The following is a 22,868-nucleotide window of genomic DNA, read 5'->3' on the forward strand; positions in this document are numbered from 1 at the left end:
AATAAAAGCGGGGTTTTTTTATGACTTAGGAATCATTAGTAGTGTGTGAAACAGGAAGGAATATTATTGATAATTAACATAGTTAGGTATTTTTAAATTTCAGTGATGGAGAGCGACAATGAAAGGTGATGGTCGGCTACCACGCTGCTGGATCGGCTCGCGCAACGTGGCTTTGCGGCTGACACGCGTTTGGCTCTACCACCTACAGGTGAAAAACTTATCATTACTACCTACTAGTATAGGACAAAAACTATTTTGTTGTGTGAACGTAGAGGATAACAATAATTTATCTTTGCGATATGGGTCGTTACACAGCGTTGCAGTGTAGTAACAAGCTTTATTGCACACTTTCGAAAGATTGAAGATCATAATATCTAGTGTCTTTCAAATCGGTCCAGTGGTTTTTCAGTTTAATCGTAACAAACAAAAAATAAATCTCGTTATATTTCAATTGAATAACAACATAGGTAACTAAATAATGTTTATGATGTTCAACTATTTCAATATAGAGTAGGTAGGCACTAGGAAATCGCTATTTTCCTTTGCTATAATAGGTTATTCATATAATCCTATTATGGGTTTATGTTGCAAGTCACTTAAATCTTATTCAAGTGAAGGCGAAAGATCGGCTAATTAATTTCTAGCACGCTTTATCGATATTATACATACATACATAATATATTATACTAGCTGCTCCGCGCGGTTTCACCCCCGTGGCTCCACTCCTGTAGGTCGTAGCGTGATGATATAATATATCCTATAGCCTTCCTCGATAAATGAGCTATCTAACACCGAAAGAATTTTTCAAATCGGACCAGTAGTTCCCGAGATTAGCGCGTTCAAACAAACAACCTCTTCAGCTTTATAATATTAGTATTATTAGTATAGATATAACATTTTATGTATTGATAATATAAGCTCTACAAAGCAGATTCCTACAAATTATACGTGATCCCAATTCCCAATTTTCTATTTAACAGGTTGCGCAAGGTACAGGGAGCTGTGCTACCGAGCTGCGCAGGCGCACCTCCCGTACGAAGACCCGCGGCCCTGCGACTGTACCAACTGCGCCGCAAGAAGACTTTCAGATCTTACCTAGATATCAATTACCTACATTACCATAGTCCATTTTGCGGACAATTTAAATCATATTTGATTTTTGAAGATGTTACACTTAGGTTATACTTGCCATTATTCTTTATAGACTAAGTAATTTTAACAAAAATCTGCTATTATTGTGGTGATTGTATTGAACATTTGATAATTATAAATCTAACACATGTATAGGTTTAGGCACCTATATGATTTACCCCACATCGCCTTTTTCATGCATTGGGAACAAAATTGGCTGATCTTAATGAATAGGTAATAATCGATTATGACGGTTCGTTATTTCTGCAGATGACTAAGCCAAGGCCCATTCCGGATTCCCACAATATAAGCATTTAATAAATCTCACCAACTACTGTAGTTTTTGTCGGGTCAATTTAACATTTGAATATTTACTAGCATTTTAATGTCCAGAAAATATTTTTAGGTGTATATTCCCGCTTGAATCCACCCTTTTATTACACCCTGTGTATTAAACGCATAGCTACCTATCAGATCAGCACTCTTAGTTGCTTTTAATCCTAGTGCCTTAATCCTATCAAGCCAATTAAATTATGTATTTAAAAATAAAGTGTATTTAGTAACTTGCGAGACCATTATGCTTTAAATGTTCTCTTGGCAACTTAAATTCTGTCCAATTATATCGATTCGTCTAAGTAAATTAGGCCTTAATTAAGAAATAATTTGCGTACAATTAAATTTACACAATTTTATTAAGAAGAATTTCTACACATAATTTTCCGTAAAAACTTAATACGAAACATAGGAAAGTTACTCTAAGCCGTGTCACTTAGCCATAATTTATAACTTTTAAAGTAAGGTGTCAACTACAATAATTATTATACATTAATAGAAGTGAATATCTAACTACTCATGTGCTATCCGAATGAACCGCTTAATTTTAAGGCCTAATATTAATCATTAATTAAAGTAATTCTAGATTATTCTCTAGACTTAGATATTTTAATCATATTGTGTCTCTTGATTTGATGTTTTAACATATTATGTACAATTATTACAGCTATTTATAATAAAAATTATTTTAATTACATTGATTGTATCATTCTATAGTTTGTACTTACCTGAAATGTATTTAATTTTAGTAAATTGCAAAATCTATATATAAAGCGTTATTTAAAGACTCTCTAAAATAAAATAACACAATATCAGCTACCTAATTCTTTTAAAAATCCCAGTTTAGGAACGACAATGAAAATCTTATTTGAAGGAATGAAGTCAGTCTTGTAGGTGTGTAAATGCAAATAAAACTTACAGATATTAGTATTTTTATTTGAAGTAAACAGAACACAGTCAAAATAAACAGAAGAATGTCTCACCAGACAATTTTGGCCAACATTGACCGAATATCATGCATAACAATAAATGGAAAACAACACTTTTCGATTAAACCAAGTCAAAATGTGAATAACTGAAAATTTTTAATTGTTTTGTGTATCAAATCAACGTATATGGCCTTAATTAAGGAAAAGTAAATGCTTTTTGTCCAAACGGATACTATACCAGAGGTAGAAAGATTCTAAACTTACAATAATCGCAAAATGGCGGTATGATATTTAATTTCATCAAATTTATCTTAATCCTTATACACAAATATTTAAGAATAAAAGGTACATTCGTAATGCAATTTAAATAGCTTTTATGTCGAAAACATCATACAAAATATGATTTTGTCCTATAATTTTTATGAAAGCGTTTCATATTGGAAAGTTATAAGTTACAACTGTAAATTTTTAGATTCCACTCGTCGTAAATCCAAAATGTATCAAAATAGAAAACTATGCTAACGTCTTAAAAATAACACGGAATCATGTCTATAAGACGATTGCAGTACGTCTGACACGAGAAAACCGAGAGCGTCTCATTCCCATAGGCTTGATTCCGTTAAAAATGTATTTAAAAACTCAATGATTGCTCGTAGAAAAGATACAATTATTTTACAAGTATATTCAAAAACGATCGTTGCCGTGCGGTTCTACTTACCGGAACCCGAGAATATTTCAAAATGCGTTTATTTAGTATTTTTTCAAATACGTCAAAAATATATGTATAAAAGATATAGCTTTAACTTCTATGTGTTATTATTTAAATAGTGTAGGAATATTTTTTATAAATGTCAGAACCGCCAGCTAGTCGTCTAAAATCGCAGGTACCAGGCTAGCATGACCGAGCGACGAGTCGATCACTCGCTAACGCCTATAGGGATGGTATGATGACGCGGAAGCAGAGCCCGAGGATCCGTGGTAGCTTCGCTTGGACGTCTTCTGGTAGCCATCTCCCGACGCCCCAGTGTACTCATAGTCGTCACCTATACATAAACCTATATTAACACTGAACCACACGACCGAAATCGTAACAGCAAAATTTTCAAGCATATTCAATTCTCATTATACTTTACTTGATACTGAAGATTATAATAAAGAACTCACCGCACCACGCACCAATCTTCACCCCGAAACTAACTATTAGTCTACCTACTTCTACGGACAACACGAGTTCTAGTATTACGTATTGAAATCGGGCAGTTGTTAGTGATATTACACGGTTACAGACAATCCAATATGTCATATGCATGAGTCGCATGATTTACTTGTTTTTACTAATGTTTTAAAAACTTGTGTGTAGTGTGTGATGAGACCATGCCATGTTATACTGAGGTTACTTCTATAACAAATATGAATTTACGTCAACTAAATGATTCAACGAGGTTTTAAATTTTGGGAGACCTGAGGCAGACGCGGATATGTCCGATACGTTACAAAACGAGGGCTGTGGGGATACCATGCCTCCGCAGTACATCATAGGGACCTGCATTTTAATAATTGTTAATCACTAAATAGAATACATAGTATGAGACTACTAAGAATTTAATTCAGTTGTTCATCTATAAGTGCGATTGAATTCATTATATAACCTGTGGCAATGTTCCGATCGCATCATTCATTTGTGGCACAAACTTCGGACTGCCCGCATTACTGCTTACGCCGTCACCCTCTGCTAAACGTTCATTTACATTTAAACTGTTTTTGTACCAATTTCACAACAAAATTAATGTTATGAAATTGGAATGAACTATCAAAGAAGATGAATAAAATATTTATGTGCATTTCTCAAGAAATACTAAAGTAATAACGAAGCAAAATATAATTGTGTAAAGCTATAGACTATAAATAAGCCATAGACAGATACAAGTGTGAATAAATTATTAGATAGTCAACAAAGATTACCTTACCATATACATAGTGTTAGTACTGCGTTAGTAGTGCATGCAAGTTTTGTGTGCTTTTCGTATTTATATATCAGTAATTATTGGAAATCACGGTGACGATATCGGGTATACTTATTTGAATAGAGTTTAGTAAGACTATTCTAGACGTTTGTAAGTATAAAAACAAAAATTATGATAACTTATCTAGTGGGGAGTGGGGGGATGCAACCATTAAAAATGCCAGTATTATTTTGAAATTTTTGATTTCTTTTAATTATCTACGTTTTATAATGTCCTTAAAGTAGATATATATTTCATCATAAGATATCTCAAATATTTGCAGTGGTAATATTAATATTTTAAATTTATAAACCAGTAGTAATAGTAATTACTTAAACCATTAAGGTAGAAGAAGCTTAATAATAGGAAACTACGACAAAACCGTTTAATTTTTTCCATTACATTACAAACTACATACTTAAACGTTACCAGTTAAAACTAACGCTAATATATACCCAAAATACCTAATATGAATAATGCATAATTTCTACTTCGAAAAAACCTTAGTGTTATGTTCTGTGATAGCACTTTTAATCATTACATCGAATACTTAAATCTCATACAAAGCTTTCCATCTTAAAATTTTAGTGCTTCGGTTAATTATTAATCAATAACCGTAATTAACTAATTATCATTAGGTACTTGTAAAAAAAATAACAAGGACGCACGCGTAAGTCTATCATAATTTTCCTTTTTATATAAGTACGCGGAGCGAGCGCGTGGGGCGGGGCCCGGCCGGCCGTGCTCGCTCGCGCGCACGCACTCTTTAGGGCTAAGGTATAGTACATTACAAGATACAACGAATCTAGATAATAGTCTTACAATCGTAACATGCTTAGTAGATGGCTCTATCGCGGCCGCCGCTTCCGATTAATTACACTTTATACGAAATTAATACAAGTCAGTATAAATACGGCGCCCCGTAGTGGGACGCGTCGAGTAAAACTTATACACTGCCGTAAGTAAACATTACTTTAAATATTGTACATCAGTCGATAGTTCACCTAATCATTTTGTAATCTAAATAGATCGAAATATGTACTTTAATTCACTATAAAGAAAAAATATAGTTAAAAAAATAATCAACATCAAAATTTTAATTAAAACAGAAATAAATAACAACTTGCCCTAAGTTTTTATAATAATTAATGTTATAATTAACTGTAAAGCCCGTGCAATTTATTTTACGATTAAAATGTGTTCAATAATTACATTATTATATTATATACTCTAGCATAAATACGAGGGTTTTATATTAATAATACCTGCATTGGTTTTTAAAAATAAGTTTAGAACCGACTATAGTGACAATCGGCCGTTGTTTGCCGACGCATTTGCTTTAAATGCAATTACGAGTAAAATGAACTTAAAAAGAGAGTTTCAGCTAATCTAACGTTACAACTAGGGGATTGTATAATATAATTAGTCAATTACGATCGTAAACTTTATTGATGTATGCGCTCGCGTTGCGACGCGCTAGCTATCAAATACCAAAATACACTTTTACACAAACATGTTATACTACTGAATAAACATACACATATAAAAACCGCGTACACTATATAAAGTAATACAAACAAGAGTCGAAAGGTTAACTACAAAACATCACTACAGTTAAGCCATGATTAAAATATTATTCCATAAACATTATATTAAGATACAGTACATAATATATCTTATGTCGATATTACTCAGTGTAATAATGTAATATTAAAATGCAATGATGCAAGTGCGTCCGGCGCCGCGAGCGCGCCCCGGCGACATTTGACAGACGAGCCTCGTTAGTCTTATCGTATTTGTATTTCGCTAACTATTTTTAATTAATAAATTCATCCAATATTTAATGCTCTCCTCCTATATAATAATAATTAAAAACTCATATAAATAGTCTTCAATTGATTTTTCACAATAATTTGCACTAAGTTTAATGTTGAGTAAATCTAAAATTTCTAAATACATATCATACTTTATCATAAATAAATCATACTCTTTATGTTTAATTAGATGATTGCCACATTGATCCATTACAAACTAACTTGCTTAATTGTTCCGAACGTTTGTGAGTGCGGGCTTACGACCCGTCCCTAACACCTTAGTGCTAACTCGAATATCACTGAAAATAATATAATATAAATCATCTATATATTTACTTAACTTTTTAAGGCATCGTTTTAAACGTTTCGATCGATTCATCGGTGGTTGCACATTATAGCTACGGTAAGTGATCGTGAGAGATGAGCGCGCGTACGAGTCGCGCGAGTACGTACGGTGTACGGTGTACGGTGTACGGTGTACGGTGTACGGTGTACGGTGTACGGTGTACCGTGTGTGGTTAGCGAAATGGGACCGGGTAAAATGCAATTAAAAGCGACGTGAACGTGCAGTTCCAACGAGCCTACACAACTAAAGAGACTTAGAATAAAGAGCCGTAACTGAGGAATGAAATTGAAACAAATTAAACCTAAATATAGGAACGATCAGACGACAGTAAACGAAGCGATAAATAGTAAAGACTACACGTAACCTAGTGGGCGATTAGGCACTGATTTCAATCGTTTAGTTATTAATTAATTATTTATTTCTTTATATTGTTTTAAGGTACGAGTTTCCATTTCCTACATTATGTCAGTCGTGTGTAATTAATATAGAGCTATAAGAATGTACCAATATGTGCATTAACTATGAACATCACAATGTAAAGGCGTTTTCCTCAGTATGTTTAGCGTTAATTTGGCACCCCGCACCTTTCGCCGGACCGCGTCACTTATAAATTTGCTTACTCCTCACTTTACTCATCGTATATAAATTATACTTTACTTATGGTGCGATCTTAAATAACCCTATACTATACGCGATCAAATTATGCATTCAATGTATTCAACAATTCGTCTAGTAAAAACATTTATAACAAATCTTATCCTGCGCCGCGAGTAGGGCGGTCGCGCTCTAGATATTTAAAATTAAAGGAACAGCTCCCGTTCGTATAAACCGGGCAGTCTAACAGTCCGCCGTAAACTCTAAGATAATTACAACAAATAAAGTCGACCAGCCGCCGCGCTCGACTGCTACGCTCCGATTTCATTACTTAGCTTATCACTAAAATTTTAATCAGTCGATCGGTCAAATGATTGAGCGATATAGTACAGTAAAGGACTAACATTAAATTTAATCTAAAAATGTTACTTTAAAAATAATAACTCACGTGTCGGGGCGCGGCGCCCGAGCGCGAGCCGGAGCGCTCCGAATCTATACAGTTTTAAAAAATATTTGGCAATCGTACAAATTAAAAACGTTAAAACTATGTGTCAATTGGTTCGATTAAAATTATGCTTTACACACAAGTAAGTATATATATGTACAAGAGTCCGCGCGAACGGGGCGGGGCGGCGCCCTATCTATATCCTAATGATTGAGCTTCGTCAGTCACTTAACACATACGTTATCGTTTGTTTTAACAATTTGGCAGGTAAATTTAATTCATTAAAGTTAATAAATTCCACAATTAATAACTTAAAAATGCGTTAACTAAAATTCAATATATGTATAAGAAATTAAAATTACGAATAATCATGTACACAGAAATTGTTCCCCTACTATTTAAAACAACGGGAAAAATATTAATTAAAAGAATCACGTTCAGTCATCCTACTATGTTTCGTTTAATATTAACACATAATAATAATAATAATTTCATTACATCGCTACCGTTTTTCCTAACTCTAGTGCGTGGTAAATAACCAAAAATCTTCTAATATTAACCATACATATCGATATATATACGAATACGAAATATTTATACAAGTGATTAGCTTAAGTTAAGTTGTTTATGTGTATGCGTCGCGGTGTCGCGTGTCGCGTGTCGCGTGTCGCGTGTCGCGTGTCACGTGTCACGTGTCGCGTGTCGCGTGTCGCGTGTCGCGTGTCGCGTGTCGCGTGTCGCGTGTCGCGAGTCTGTCAAATGCGCGCCGGCGCCGCCCGCGGGCGCTTCTCATTACTTACGTTACATTGTAACATCACCACTACCTTACATACGAGATCGCGAAGATCCACATGATGTTATTAAAAGAAATCATTTTAACTCCGAAAGAAAAATGATAATAATTGACAATCAAAAATATAATATATAAGAAGATTAAAAACGTTAAGAGCCCACATCCAAAAATATTTTAAAGAGTTAAAAAGAAACGTGTCGTACAGGAGAGTACGTGCCGACTTCAGCGCTCTTCGGACTTAGTCGAGGGGCCGCGAGACTTCGGGGAAAGGAAAAGTTCATCAAATTACATTAGGGACTTCACGAGAGAAACATTTAATACAGCGAAACGTTGCAACAAGCGAATTCAAAAAATACGCCTCACTAAGCACTATCCAATTATTCATGCAGGTGTTTTAAATCTAATATCGTAATTAGTTCTTTAATAATAAATATTTAACATTATAAAAATGTAGGTCCTTACGTACGCGTGTGGGTTTGTGTTAATGCAGTTCAGTTCTTATAGTAATCGTTTACAAAGTTTACTTTACATTAATGTTGCATTGAACTTGACATATTTTCACGATTAAATTGTCGTTAAATGTTTATACGCGAGTTGCCTTCAGTTTAGTGTCGGTATAAGTCAAATCCTACGTCGATGAATGAATGTTAATAAAAAATCCTACTATCAAGGATCACTGTCACATTTCAGAGACAGATTTGATAGTGTCGTGTGACCGACCCGGCCGCCCGATGGTGCTGCGTAACGTTTAATCAAAATCAGTACTGTAATTCAATTCGAAGACAAAAAATCAAAAGGGCAGCCATCGATGCGACCGGTAGTCGGGTGTGAATGTTGCCAACCGAGTCGAACCTAAACTAAAACCGGGTACTCGATCTGGTCGGGGACAAGTTTGCGGACAGAATAACCCGCTTGATCGATAATTTTACTGATCGCTACATGGGATGTAAGTCGGAAGGACGAGATGCAATTTAAAACAAGATATGATGACAAGATTAAATTTTAAAGTCAAAGAAGAGAACGAGCAAAGGATGACAAGTGTTGTCGAGCAAGCGGGCTATGTCGCCGCGTGTGGGCGTGGGCGTGGGTGTGGGCGTGTGGCGGGCGCCTAGGCGGCGGGCCACTCCTTGCTAAACTCGAAGTGTTTGGGCGCGTGGTGCGGCAGGTGCACACCTGGCTGGTGGGGGGGCAGCTCGCCGCCCGCCGCGTACCGCGCCGCGCCGCCGTACGAGCCCTGCCCCAACACACGGGTCAGCCCTACCAGCCCTGCCCGCCCCCGCCACGTCTAGTATAACCTAGCGCGGTAGCCCCGGCCGTCTCGCGCGCAGCCGCGTACCGCCTCGATCCGCTCACGCGACCCTTTCTTACTTTGCAATTATTGTAAGTTTAGCGTTAAATGGGCACTAATTACGTCGAGTGAACGGACTTTTAAACGTAACCGTTAAATCGAATTCGATCGCGATGACTATTTTAAAAACTGAAATGGACAAGTTTATTTTTTTATTAAAACATTTATTACGCTGACGAGATACCGAATGCGATTTAACGATGAGGTCGTCGAGCCATAACACGCCTCTAAACTAACTGGCCAGACCGTGACTTATTGTTACTATGATAGGTATTCCGATAGGCCTTTAAAATTATTCTTACAACAATGACATTGTATAATTATAACGTAGGCTTTGCCAAGTTATACTAGACGTAGTATACGAGGCAATTTGCAACTTATCAAATTAATTATGTATATAGAGGGATACACAGGCGATCGTTGATGCGAAGCGGCCTATTTTTCTCCGTATGATATGATTTGTCTATTAAATTCACAGTTGTATATCGAGTAAACTAGAAAGCTATAATTCAAAATCAAACAGACCACTCGCGTTAACGATCTCCGAATACCAAACGATTTGTGGTCCAATTGATTTCAGGAAATAATAAGAAAAGTCAAAACAATTAAGGATTTATGAATAGGTCCGACGACAAATCGAAGGGTATATAAGACGCGCACTAAGAATTTACCAACCGAAGCCTGTACAGGATAAGTATAAAGATTTCAGAAATTCCAAAATTGAATGAATAGAAGTATAAAAAATATATATTCTAAAATAATTTGAGCGCAGGCTTCGGCACTTTTGACTGTGTCGTCATGGGGCGTCAAGTTATTCAAAATAATTGCAAAATTAATGCATAATCCGTTTCATGATTTTTATTTCCTTTTACAATAATGAAAACCCCATGAAATATATGCGACACAGTTTTGAAATATGCTCTCTCGTTACATTTAACAGAATAATCGAATTTCATCTCTGAACACTTAAAGTACACTTCTTAATATTATTATTTTATCGTTAAAATTATTATATATCTATTAATGAACCTGTAACAATATGAAAAATCCAAATTTTACTAATTTGTACTTTAAATGCCAATTCACAGTTATCCGAGATGAAACAAAGCGTATAATCATCTCTCGAAGGCTACAAAAAATGCTAACGCGTGTCACGAACTGTACTAAGGTAAAGCTTAAAAATCTAGTGCGGTGCGATGCCTTTAAGGTGAGCCCGCGAAACCTTCGCACGATCGAACCGTCCATAGTGAGAAATCCCCGAGTTTCGCGACATACCCTCATCCGAACCCACCCAACGTTTAATTGTCTTTCGGGATGAGCCACTCTTGTGGGCCCTGATCGACCAACTGGAAAAGAAGAATTACAGACATAAAGTCCCACTCGCCACAATTCGCTCCAACTCATAGCAAGAAATGTAAGTAGCGCAGAGCGTGAAGATGGAACCGAAAGCGTGTGAATCCCCGAAGATGATCTGGGAGCGGGTGTGTGGGGCGGCGGGACGGTGGGACGGTGGGACTGGGACCGGGACGGGGAGGGTGATGAGAGACCTTCAGCGAAACTTGATAACATTGATCTTCTTGATTTTTCACTATGGATAGCGGTGCGACTGCGAACTAGCCCGGGCGGTGGGTCGCTCGGCGCAGCTCGTACAATCAAAAAGACATCGCACATTCGTTCTCGCCACCGAGAGCATGCACAAGTGGGCGTCGATGTCCGATGCAACTCCAAATATAACAAGCATAGATATGTGGGACACACGGGGCGGCCGGCGGCATGCGGGGGCGGACCGCTCCACACGTTTGTTTGCATTCAAGTGTATCATATATCATGTTTTCGCTGAATATCACTCGCTCACCGGTTCGTGTAACGTGGTTCGTGCAAACAAACTCGCAAAGTACAACCAATTTGAATTAGCCCAGCGCCGTTCGCGCTTCACGCACGATCGCTCGGTATACATTCGGGACGGGGACGAATTCACACATGCTTTTGGGTGGATCGAGTCAAATTATAATGAATGTGATAACGAAATCGAGAATAAAGCGGAGAGGACAAAGGAAACAAGCCCCGGGTAATTTGTAGCGAATAGTGTATCAACTTGGCTGTACTTTTACATAATGAAATAGAAACGTCGCCTCATAGCAGTTATAATTATATGCATTGACCTTAATTAAATAAATATATAGGTCCATATAAATAGTTGTAAATATAATTGTTTGTTTGCGAATTTTAAACGAACTGGATAAAAAGGATGAAATGAAAAATAATTTAAATAAATGAAAATGTAATGCAGTAAAATTTGATGTGAATAATTTTCAATTCAAATATTCTGCTAATTAACTAAGTGAAATCTAAAATAGTATTCAAATATCCAGTATGTTTAAAACACCACTCTTCGTCACAATGCATATGGCGGAATAAATAAAAGCAATGTCGATAATAATATTCCTATATATCGGTTATATAATGGAGGTTAAACATCGGAACCCACTTTTTATGTCATGACTCAAAAATAGTGTTAACTTCGAGTCACAACGAGATAGAATTGAGAAAAAACTGTCCAAACGTATTTGCAATTTATACAAATCATTTATTTATTATTTATTTTGAATGCTATTGATACAAATATAATTATATTACGAGATAATTGGAAGGTAACAAGCAGAGTAATAATGATTGATATATAATTGCAAATACGATTAGGCACGCACTAGATTTTATGGTTCAAGCATGATAAGGAATCACTCGATTATGCGTTCAACGGCACAGCTGGCAATTTGAAAACAAAAGCACAATATTACTATATCCATTCCCACTTTGAACCCGGCATTTACTATTTATTACCTATATATAAATCCATTCACTTTAATCTTAATCAAATAGTTTATACCGAGTTCAAATGTTATTAAAAAAAAACATCAGCGTTTTATTGCATGGTTAAAAAAATTGCCAATATCAAAATACTGAAAGAAGCAATTGTTTTAGTTGCATTGTTCAAATTAGGTTTATTCAAATTATGGTACTTTGAAGGATTTTTAAAACTCGTCAAATTAAATTGACTGCATTTTAGCAAATTAAGTTATTTTTATCCATCAAAATAACTTATAGAAAACCTTCGAGTCCAATTTTCTATTTCGTATTATGACAAAAATTATTATAATAAAACTAATGTTTAAGAATTAGAGTATTAGAATTCGAAGGCCTTCCACTTTTGCGTCGATATGCATGAGTTAGCAATGCACATGTACAATTTTCGCGACGGAATTCATTGCACAATGGCGTGGCATTAAATAATTGATCTGATAAGGAATAGACGTCACAACATAATGTTTAGATTTAATATTCTATTCAGTCATACAATATTAAATATGGGATATTTTTAACAGCATATGCTATATTCCGTCACGATAATTTACCGCATTCATTTCCCCCGTGTATTTGTAATAAATTAGAAAAATATGTGTACAACGACATTGTAATTTATTTACTTTATTGAATAATAAAATCAATATGGTTTCACTAAATACACAAGATTGTATATATTAATTACTTGAGCGCCGCTATAGACACATTTTTCTAAAAACGCAGTATAAATAGGAAACAGTATGTCAACACGGTCATTTCAAATGTATAAAAAACATCCCGTTTTACTATAATTATCAATTAAATTTATGTACACATCAATCAACCCTCTCCCCGCACATACTGTTTCCCCTCTATACCGCGTGCGTGTACCATCCGTACTCAACGACCGAGCTGAAGTTGGCACCACAACACACTTGCACAGCCAACTTCAGCGCGATCGATTCTCAAGTGTGAGCGCGTGTGCGTGTGCAGCTAGCTACATGCACACGAGCGCATGTGTATGCAGCTACTACTGTAGCATGTCTGCATCATTGAGATATACATATGGAGACGACACCGCCTACATCACTTATGTTCCGCTCAACATACGCCATATGGCGTAACTGCACGCTCATTTTTTATTTATTTGTGAAAGTGAAGTGAAACGCATCAAATATGCCTTCATGTGTGTTACGATATTTCACAAATAATACAAATAATACGGAAAAGTGCAAAGGAAAACTTTCATCGGCACGTACCTAACTAGATAATCATTTTTAAAATTTAGTTAAAGCAAAAAAATGGCGCACAGATTTTGTTCGTGGTGTCTCCTCCATATTATGTATATCTCAATGGTCTGCGTGTGTACGTAGCTAGCTACATGTACATTGTACACGTGTGTGTACGCAGCTAGCTACATGTACGTGTGTGCGTGTGCGTGTGTGCGTGTGGTGCGCACCTGGTCCTGCTGGTAGGCGGGCGGGTACTGCTGGTAGGTGGAGTAGTCCGCGGACGAGCTCTTGGAGAGCGCGGCGGAGGAGAGCGCGCCGGCGAGCGGTGCAGCTCCGCCCGCGCCGCCGCCGCCGCGCCCGTACATCTCGCCGCCCTCCGACAGCGGCACGTACGACCCGGCTGAGAAGACAACAGTTATATTACCGCACTGTTACAAAAATGGCTATAAAGTTTTATAAATGCTAACAAAAACTGGATGAAGTGTATGTGTTGTATTCACTTACATTACTATGCAGTTAAAAGATTCTTAATTCACTGACAAACTTAGCAGAAAGTAGGGGAGTCAAGGTTAATTTATAAAAAAAAAAAAGCTAATTAAACTAGTTTATTATTTATATTGCAATCTATAACTAGACTTATAAAAAATGTATGTTTATTTGTTAGAAATGCATCAAAACCGATTTTGAACAGTGGGCAGGTATTACAATTAGATTTGGAAGAAATTAAAGCATTATCTTAAATCACATTATTAATACATTCAATAATTAATTAAGAGTGATTAACGAACCATTCTTAACTAATTCAGAGATTGATCTCAGAACATATCAATAATTAAATATCTCCCGCTACGCCGTGCAAACAAACTCACAGTCATTATTACACCCACATATTTACTTTCAAATAAAAATTACATCACAAATCTGTAAAAATAACTAAATCTCTACTTAATTCGCTGCGCTGTTCGCATATGATGTATGTTTATTGAAAAATTACATAACATAATGTATTTTTTCTTAATTATAGGAAAGGAACTAATAATTCATTCAAATATTTCATCATATTTCTCAAATCATTCAAAGAACATTTCGGACCTAAGTCCTTACAGCAATCTAGGAAAACAAACTTAATTAACAGGGCGATCTATCTAGGCAGCAGTTGGACTTATGGAACCTGTTGAAATTGAGGACTGTATGAAAATGATGATGTACGGCTTAAATATTTATTATTTATGAGAAATACCCAGTTGACTAACGTGTGGAATTTACTTGAATGCTAACATGGCCCATGGCCGCTATGGCCAAGTATATAAGTTGGATAAACTATAAGATATGTCGCTAAGCTAAGGCAGCAGTTGACTAACGGTGGAGATATTTCTATGGTAACATCAATTTGAAGAATGAGCTAGGCTATTTGATATGGCAATCTATCTAGGCATCAGTTTTAACGGGAGCCGATTATGATTCGGTAAGGTAAGACTAGGTAAGCTTTTACGCAGCAGTTTGCTTACAGGAGCCGCTATGTGTTGGCAAGGTTAAAACTATTGGTAAGCTACCTATGCGATCGGCAACAATCCAGTGCCTGCTATCTAGGCATCAGTTTGCTAACAAGAGCCATGTTTTGGCAAGGTTATAAGTGTAAGTTATCTATTAGGTTGGCTACAGACGGCTATCTATGTAGGAGTTTATCAACGGGAACCGATATAAGTTTGCGAGGTTATAAGTGTAAGCTATCTATTTATTGGCGAGGTTGGCTACAAAGGAGCCGGCTATCTAGGCAGGAGTTTTCCAACGGGAACCGATATAAGTTTGCGAGGTTATAAGTGTAAGCTATCTATTCGGTCGGCTACAAAGGAGCCGGCTATATAGGCAGCAGTTGCCGAGGTAAGTGTTGGTTCGGGTTGAAGCTATCTATACGGTTGGCTACAAGCCGCCGGCTATCAAGGCAGCAGTTGCCGAGGTAAGTGTTGGTTCGGGTTGAAGCTATCTATACGGTTGGCTACAAGCCGCCGGCTATCTAGGCAGCAGTCGCCGAGGTGAGTGTTGGTTCGGGTTGAAGCTATCTATACGGTTGGCTACAAGCCGCCGGCTATCAAGGCAGCAGTTCGCCGAGGTAAGTGTTGGTTCGGGTTGAAGCTATCTATACGGTTGGCTACAAGCCGCCGGCTATCAAGGCAGCAGTTCGCCGAGGTAAGTGTTGGTTCGGGTTGAAGCTATCTATACGGTTGGCTACAAGCCGCCGGCTATCAAGGCAGCAGTTCGCCGAGGTAAGTGTTGGTTCGGGTTGAAGCTATCTATACGGTTGGCTACAAGCCGCCGGCTATCAAGGCAGCAGTTCGCCGAGGTGAGTGTTGGTTCGGGTTGAAGCTATCTATACGGTTGGCTACAAGCCGCCGGCTATCAAGGCAGCAGTTCGCCGAGGTAAGTGTTGGTTCGGGTTGAAGCTATCTATACGGTTGGCTACAAGCCGCCGGCTATCAAGGCAGCAGTTCGCCGAGGTAAGTGTTGGTTCGGGTTGAAGCTATCTATACGGTTGGCTACAAGCCGCCGGCTATCTAGGCAGCAGTTCGCCGAGGTGAGTGTTGGTTCGGGTTGAAGCTATCTATACGGTTGGCTACAAGTCGCCGGCTATCTAGGCAGCAGTTGCCGAGGTGAGTGTTGGTTCGGGTTGAAGCTATCTATACGGTTGGCTACAAGTCGCCGGCTATCTAGGCAGCAGTTCGCCGAGGTGAGTGTTGGTTCGGGTTGAAGCTATCTATACGGTTGGCTACAAGTCGCCGGCTATCTAGGCAGCAGTTCGCCGAGGTGAGTGTTGGTTCGGGTTGAAGCTATCTATACGGTTGGCTACAAGTCGCCGGCTATCTAGGCAGCAGTTCGCCGAGGTGAGTGTTGGTTCGGGTTGAAGCTATCTATACGGTTGGCTACAAGCCGCCGGCTATCAAGGCAGCAGTTGCCGAGGTAAGTGTTGGTTCGGGTTGAAGCTATCTATGCGGTCGGCTACTAACCGGAGCCGGTGGAGTTGGAGTTCTGTGGCATGTTCCAGTTGGTCCAGCTGCCGCCCGCAGACGCGCCCGCCGGCGCCGAGCTGTAGTTCGCTGCACCGACAAATATATACGTTACTATTACTGGACACTACGCAAACGTATACGTTCTTTTTTATAAGATGAGACTAAATCTTTCTTTTATAATCAGTGACACAACTGCTCCTAAAATTGTATTTAATTTTTAACAGTTACTAAAGTGGGCGCTATGTAATTTTGTTTAATTTGTGAATAAACTGCTCCTGTAAAATTGTATTGAAATTTTCAATATTTAAACAATGCTTCCCTGTCTTGCTTTTAATCTGATACGGAACTGCTCCTACAGTAAATTGGATAACAATTTAGTGTTTTTTTTGCTTACAATATACTTTTCAATTCATGTCGCCTTTTTTTCCTACAATAAAATTGGAAATTCTTCTGACTATTTAAATTTGCCTATTTGCTTAGATTTGGATTTTGAATATTATAATATGAAATAATTTATAAACTGTGCCAAAACATTGCAATGGAAGTGAGATAGTAAATAAGGTTGTTTATACTTACACATCATGTTGTTCAATCCTAACTGCTGTTTACCAAATTATTATTATTATTTTTTTTTTTTTTTTTTATTTATTTATATTTAAGTTTGTGCCGAGATTCACAAAATTGTTACTGACCAACGATTTTTATAAAACTTATACAACCGGGTGTTCAAATAAATTAAAACCTACATGACGTAACGGGAGTATGTGAAATTGTATGAAAAATCGTCAGATTTTCTTATAACAGCTAAGTGTTGAGTTTATTGTCATATTCATATTCTATTGTGAGCTGATTGTTCCTGTTCAATTGTGTGCATGTTAGTGTAATAAGAATTCGTCTTCTCAACAAATATGAATTTATGTGTATGTTAGGGAAATGTGTTCTTTCCAGCAGCATTGATGTTGTTCAAACAATTTATTATAAAGGTAATTTATAATAATTTGAAAAACACGTGTAAATAAAACGCAAAAAGTTTAATACTTTTTCTTTTACAACTTGAAGTCTTTAATTTTTATCTATGTGTAAACGTGCATGTGTTCGTGTATGCATTTGCATGTGTATACGTGCGTACGTGGGTGTTTGCGTCCGTGTGTTTGCGAACGTGTGTGTTTGCGTACGTGTGTGTTTGCGTACGTGTGTGTTTGCGTACGTGTGTGTTTGCGTACGTGTGTGTTTGCGTACGTGTGTGTTTGCGTACGTGTGTGTTTGCGTACGTGTGTGTTTGCGTACGTGTGTGTTTGCGTACGTGTGTGTTTGCGTACGTGTGTGTTTGCGTACGTGTGTGTTTGCGTACGTGTGTTTGCGTACGCGTGTGTTTGCGTACGTGTGTGTTTGCGTACGCGTGTGTTTGCGTGCGTATTTGCGTACGTGTTTGCATGCCCGTGTTTTTGTGCATGTGAATTGCGTGTGCGTGCGCTATTGCGAGTGTGTGTTTGCGAGCGTGTGATTGCGAGTGTGTGTTTGCGTGTGTGTGCGTGTGCACGTAGCGCGAGGGTCACATACCGTAGCTGCCGTAGCCCTGCGCGGGCGGCTGCGCGTGCTGCGTGTAGTTGTTGGTGGCGGGCCAGGCGGGCGCGTGCGGCGGCGCCTGCGGGCCGGGCGGCGCGCCCCAGCCCTGGTAGTTGCCCGGGCCCGCGCCGCCGCCCGCCGCGCCGTAGCCCGCGTACGACGTCTGCCCGGGCGACGTGCCCCAGCCCTGGTACCTGCAACCCCAGCGCCCAGCTCAGCGAACATGCTTCACTTGTAGCATCACGTGATGTGTTGCCACGTGACGGCTCCAAGTGGATACGATTTTCGGCCGATATTGGAGTCGATATAAATTGGATAGTTGATTTCAAAAGTGGTCATGTTCTTTACATTGAAGACGATATAAGTATTTTTTTTTTTATAGAAAGATAAACTATTGTATGAATAAGTATGAAAAAAATGGCAGACACAAATTACAAACAATTTTTTTATTAAAAGTACAGTATCACAAACATTTTAAATAACATTATCGACGTTAGTTACAATCTATATATAATATAAAACTCAAAGGTGATTGATATAGTGAACTATCAACGCACAGCCTAAACCACTGGATGTATCGGGCTGAAATTTGGCATGCAGGTAGAACGAAGGCGTCCCCTAAGAAAGGATTTCCCGAAATTCTTGCGGGAACGGGGAAAAACGGGGATGCACTTACAAAGTCGTGGGCGGAAGCTAGTATCATATAGTTTTCAGAAAAGAAATATCGCAAACTTTGTAGACACTAATGTTTATAGAAACAACGTGTATATGCTGATTTGCTGTTGCTATCCCACAAACATCTGAACGTACCAACAACATAGCATTGTAGGCACTGCCTGGATGTGGACACATACAAAAAATATACACATTCAAAATCAATATAGAAAAATGACGGCGCAATATTAGAAGCGGAACGTGAAATGAATATTAAGTTCTTTTGTATCTATTCAAATTCAGATTTCACTGAATAAAATGACCTCTACTAAATTATTTTAGACAACAAAACTTAACATTTTACAGCTTTATTTTTCTTACATGAAATTAATAATAAAGATGATTTTAATAATTACTATTATTATAATATAATAAAAGTTAATAAAACAGATTTAAAAAGCTCCTCAATTTTTCTAATATATCTTTCTGTATCGACTAACAGATATACATAAACAAAACGTTAACAACACTACTAACATCACGCATACAACTCACCCTTGCATAATGTTCGGTCCGGCCATCGGCATGTTGATCGGCGGGCCGCCCATCTGGCCGTTGTGGCCCTGTATCATGTTCATGGGCGCGGCCTGCGGCGGGCCCCACTGGCCGGCGGCGGGCTGGTCGCCGGGCGCGCCGCCCATGCCGCCGCCGCCGAGCCCGCTGCCGCCCGACCCGAGCTTGCCGGACCCGTCACGCGGCTCCGCGCGCTTGATCTCCACCTGAACATGTATGTACGTGTAGACATGTAACCTACACCTGGACAGGTTTGTACGTACACGTACGTTCTACAGAACACGTAATGACGTCGATGTAAACCTAATGCAACTTACACCTAGGTAAGTGTATACGTGTAGAACACGAAATGACGTTGATGTGAATCCAGTACAACCAACATCTCGGTAGTATTGTTGTTATGTGTATGTGTAGAACACGTAATGACTTTGATGTAAACCTAGTGCAACTTACACCTGGGTAAGTATGTATAGAACTCATAATGACGTTGATGTAAACCTAGTGCAACTTACACCTGGGTAAGTATGTATAGAACACGTAATGACGTTAATGTAAACCTAGTACAACTTACACCTGGGTAATTTTGTACGTGTAAAACACATTGACGCACCGTTTTGTAGAAGAAAATAAAAAAATCTGATGAATAATTTTGGTGCAAATACCGACTTAGAGCACGTTGTTTTTTTGTTAATTCATGGACAGTGTATCTATAGAACAAGCTGTATAAGTGAGTTGAATGAAAGCTGCTAATAATTAAATTTATCGTCAAGCAGTCTGAACTATGTAGTTGAGTAATTTCTATAAAATTCGTATCAGATAAGAAATTTAAAGGTACACATTTATTTTCAGACCTGTGCATTGTTATACAAGACGTATTGTAAAGGAACATGAGTTTACTCGACAAAATCTTCAGCACATATACAATATCGTATATAATAAGTACACATATTTAACACGAAAACAAACTTTAGGGAAAAACTACTGCGGTATTAAAATTATAATATAACGACTTTAATTGAAGCGTTACGTAATGTTTAAGTAACGCAAACTTAAATCGAAAATAGAATGTCTTGAAATGAAATTCAATTAAAAATAATAATAATCGACCGAATGTTAGCCGATTTAATGACTCATATAATAAATTTCTTTTAAAACAATGGCCATCGTTGATTTATTATTTTTGGCAGTGTCACCCTTTGCCCTAATTTCTTTTGTATCTTATTAATTATCTTACAAATAACAATTAAGAAGATATCGCATTAAATTTGACTACTAATTTTTTCTTGGAAATTCTCGATGCCATTTACTTTTGACATAATATCTGCTATCTGAATGGAAAGTCAAATTATAACGCGTTTCATCTAATTACTATGCAGAAATTAATCGAAAAATTATAATATTTAAATTTTGGTCAAGTCCATTAGTAGAAAATAGTAAAGGAGGTAAGCTTAAAAAAAGATTGACCAAATTTAATTCATAAGTTTATATCTATTCAAAATTAAACCTCAGAGCATTTGTTGTACATATGCATTGCATACAGCAAGCTACAATCCAAGCTTACGATAATGTTGTAATTTAAGGAGCTGAATTAAAATGAAATGTTAAACAAAGATCATAATAGGATTTTATGTCAAGACACATTACCTGTTTCCCATTAAGGTTAATGAAATGCTCCTGGGTCACTCGCTCCACGGATATCTCATCTTCAAACGACAGGAAACCGAAGCCTAGAAAGAAACTATGCGTTATTCACCATGCTCAGACCATAATATTGATTAAGTGTTACATAAACCATCGAACCGTTTCAATATTAAGGAAGACACATGTGTTGATTTCATTTTATTGGTCAAGAAAGTATGGATATTAGACAACTAAATCAAAGCATGTATTTGCTCACTCTGGACCAGAGGCGGCTCGCCCTAAGGAGCGCTGGTGCAGTGAACTCCCATAAATAATTATAATAAAATCATACTCCTTAATTTCATTATTAATATTAATTATTACTATTTAAAATCAATCGTAATCGTAAAAAACTACTGGCAATACCAATGAATATATCCATCATTCCATCATTCCATACACCTGTAGGTATAATACTGTATTATAAAACGCGCGTAGCGGAGCGCTCACGATTGCGCTCCAATGAAAAAATATTTAGTTCATTTTCTAATACGAAATCCAATAGGAGTGAAAGAGATAGTTTTGTCAGAGTCCTGCGCGTGAAACAGAAGATTTTCTATGAAAAAATAGCAAAATTCGGAGCGCCGCTCCCGCAAACGTTGCCGGTTCGTTTTTACCGCGCGCCCGTACACAAGACAGCGATTTCGCGCGACGTTGACTATATAAACAAACACTCTAGTCAACTTGACTGCACGCGCGCGAATGTATATTCGGGAATTTTCTAATTAAAATCATAAGATACGTGTTGACTGTTGAAATAGCCTGTAGTTATCAGTATTACTTGTGAGTGTTAAAATGGACAATTATAATGTGGCGTTCATTAAAAAGTGTTTTAAAACGTTACAAATTCGGCTTGAATTGAAAGCTAAGGGACCGCCACGGCTTGAACTTGACCTTACGCAAAAATGTACGACAAAAACGAAAACATATACGCGTGTGTTTAAATCCGAACAATATGTGAAAACACCGTGGTTGTGATGAACATGAAAGCAACAAAATATTTTGTTTTCCGTGTCTTTTATTTGAAGCGGGCGCGGCCGGCGGAGGTGAGAGTGCTTGGACTGAAACGGGCGTTGACGACTTAGCTCATCTTTCAATCAAGATGAAAAAAACATTCACAATCTCGGTAGGTACCATTTGTTGAATGAACTGCAATTGGCGTCTATCGAACGACAAGACATTCGTAAAGCATTAGATTCCGCGTACCGAAAGTCAATACGCGAGTTCAATGACCGTGTCGATGAAAACAGACATATTTTACGAAGGTTAATAGATTGTGTAAAGTTATAGATATTATTGCACACCAACAAGAAAGACGTATGCATTTCCTTTATAAGTAATTTTTTAATTAAATTGTACTGATTTACACCATGTATTTTCAGTGTTTTATTTCAAGTGAACACCCATAAAATTTTGTCACGAGCCGCCTCTGCTCTGGACTAACATTCTTCACATTTCATTGCAATATTTTAAAAGAAACTGTATTTAATATATGCAACTAGATAAACAGCTTCAACATATTATAAGTAAATTGAAATACCACACGGACTTATGCGCGAGACAAAGCGTAGCAGGTGAGGT

The 22,868-nt window shown here is 37.6% G+C and overlaps 2 protein-coding genes across 7 annotated transcripts in view; one reads left to right on the plus strand and one right to left on the minus strand.

Annotated features, from left to right (window-relative positions):
• The window catches only part of LOC123698656 (ankyrin repeat domain-containing protein 65-like), a 42,847-nt gene extending 41,579 nt beyond the window's left edge, over positions 1-1,268 (plus strand). For both annotated transcript variants that reach the window (XM_045645394.1, XM_045645395.1), the window contains 2 exons: positions 104-208; positions 981-1,268. In XM_045645394.1, coding sequence (XP_045501350.1) covers positions 104-129 — 26 coding nt within the window. In that variant the 3' untranslated portion in view covers positions 130-208; positions 981-1,268. The remainder of the gene's footprint in view (positions 1-103; positions 209-980) is intronic.
• A 1,111-nt stretch (positions 1,269-2,379) lies between these two features.
• The window catches only part of LOC123698602 (heterogeneous nuclear ribonucleoprotein 27C), a 30,889-nt gene continuing 10,400 nt past the window's right edge, over positions 2,380-22,868 (minus strand). Inside the window, exons 4-10 of one of the 5 annotated variants that reach the window (XM_045645312.1) lie at positions 21,252-21,334; positions 19,590-19,813; positions 18,375-18,574; positions 16,812-16,901; positions 14,037-14,209; positions 9,562-9,622; positions 2,380-3,436 (exon numbers count right to left, since the gene is read on the minus strand). In XM_045645312.1, coding sequence (XP_045501268.1) covers positions 3,318-3,436; positions 9,562-9,622; positions 14,037-14,209; positions 16,812-16,901; positions 18,375-18,574; positions 19,590-19,813; positions 21,252-21,334 — 950 coding nt within the window. In that variant the 3' untranslated portion in view covers positions 2,380-3,317. Of the gene's footprint in view, positions 3,437-9,561; positions 9,623-10,576; positions 11,083-14,036; positions 14,210-16,811; positions 16,902-18,374; positions 18,575-19,589; positions 19,814-21,251; positions 21,335-22,868 lie in introns of those variants that run through there. The other 4 variants (XM_045645314.1, XM_045645313.1, XM_045645316.1 and 1 more) reach the window with 4 other exon arrangements.

Source organism: Colias croceus, chromosome 16, assembly GCF_905220415.1.
Source record: "Colias croceus chromosome 16, ilColCroc2.1".
Lineage (NCBI taxonomy): Eukaryota > Metazoa > Arthropoda > Insecta > Lepidoptera > Pieridae > Colias > Colias croceus.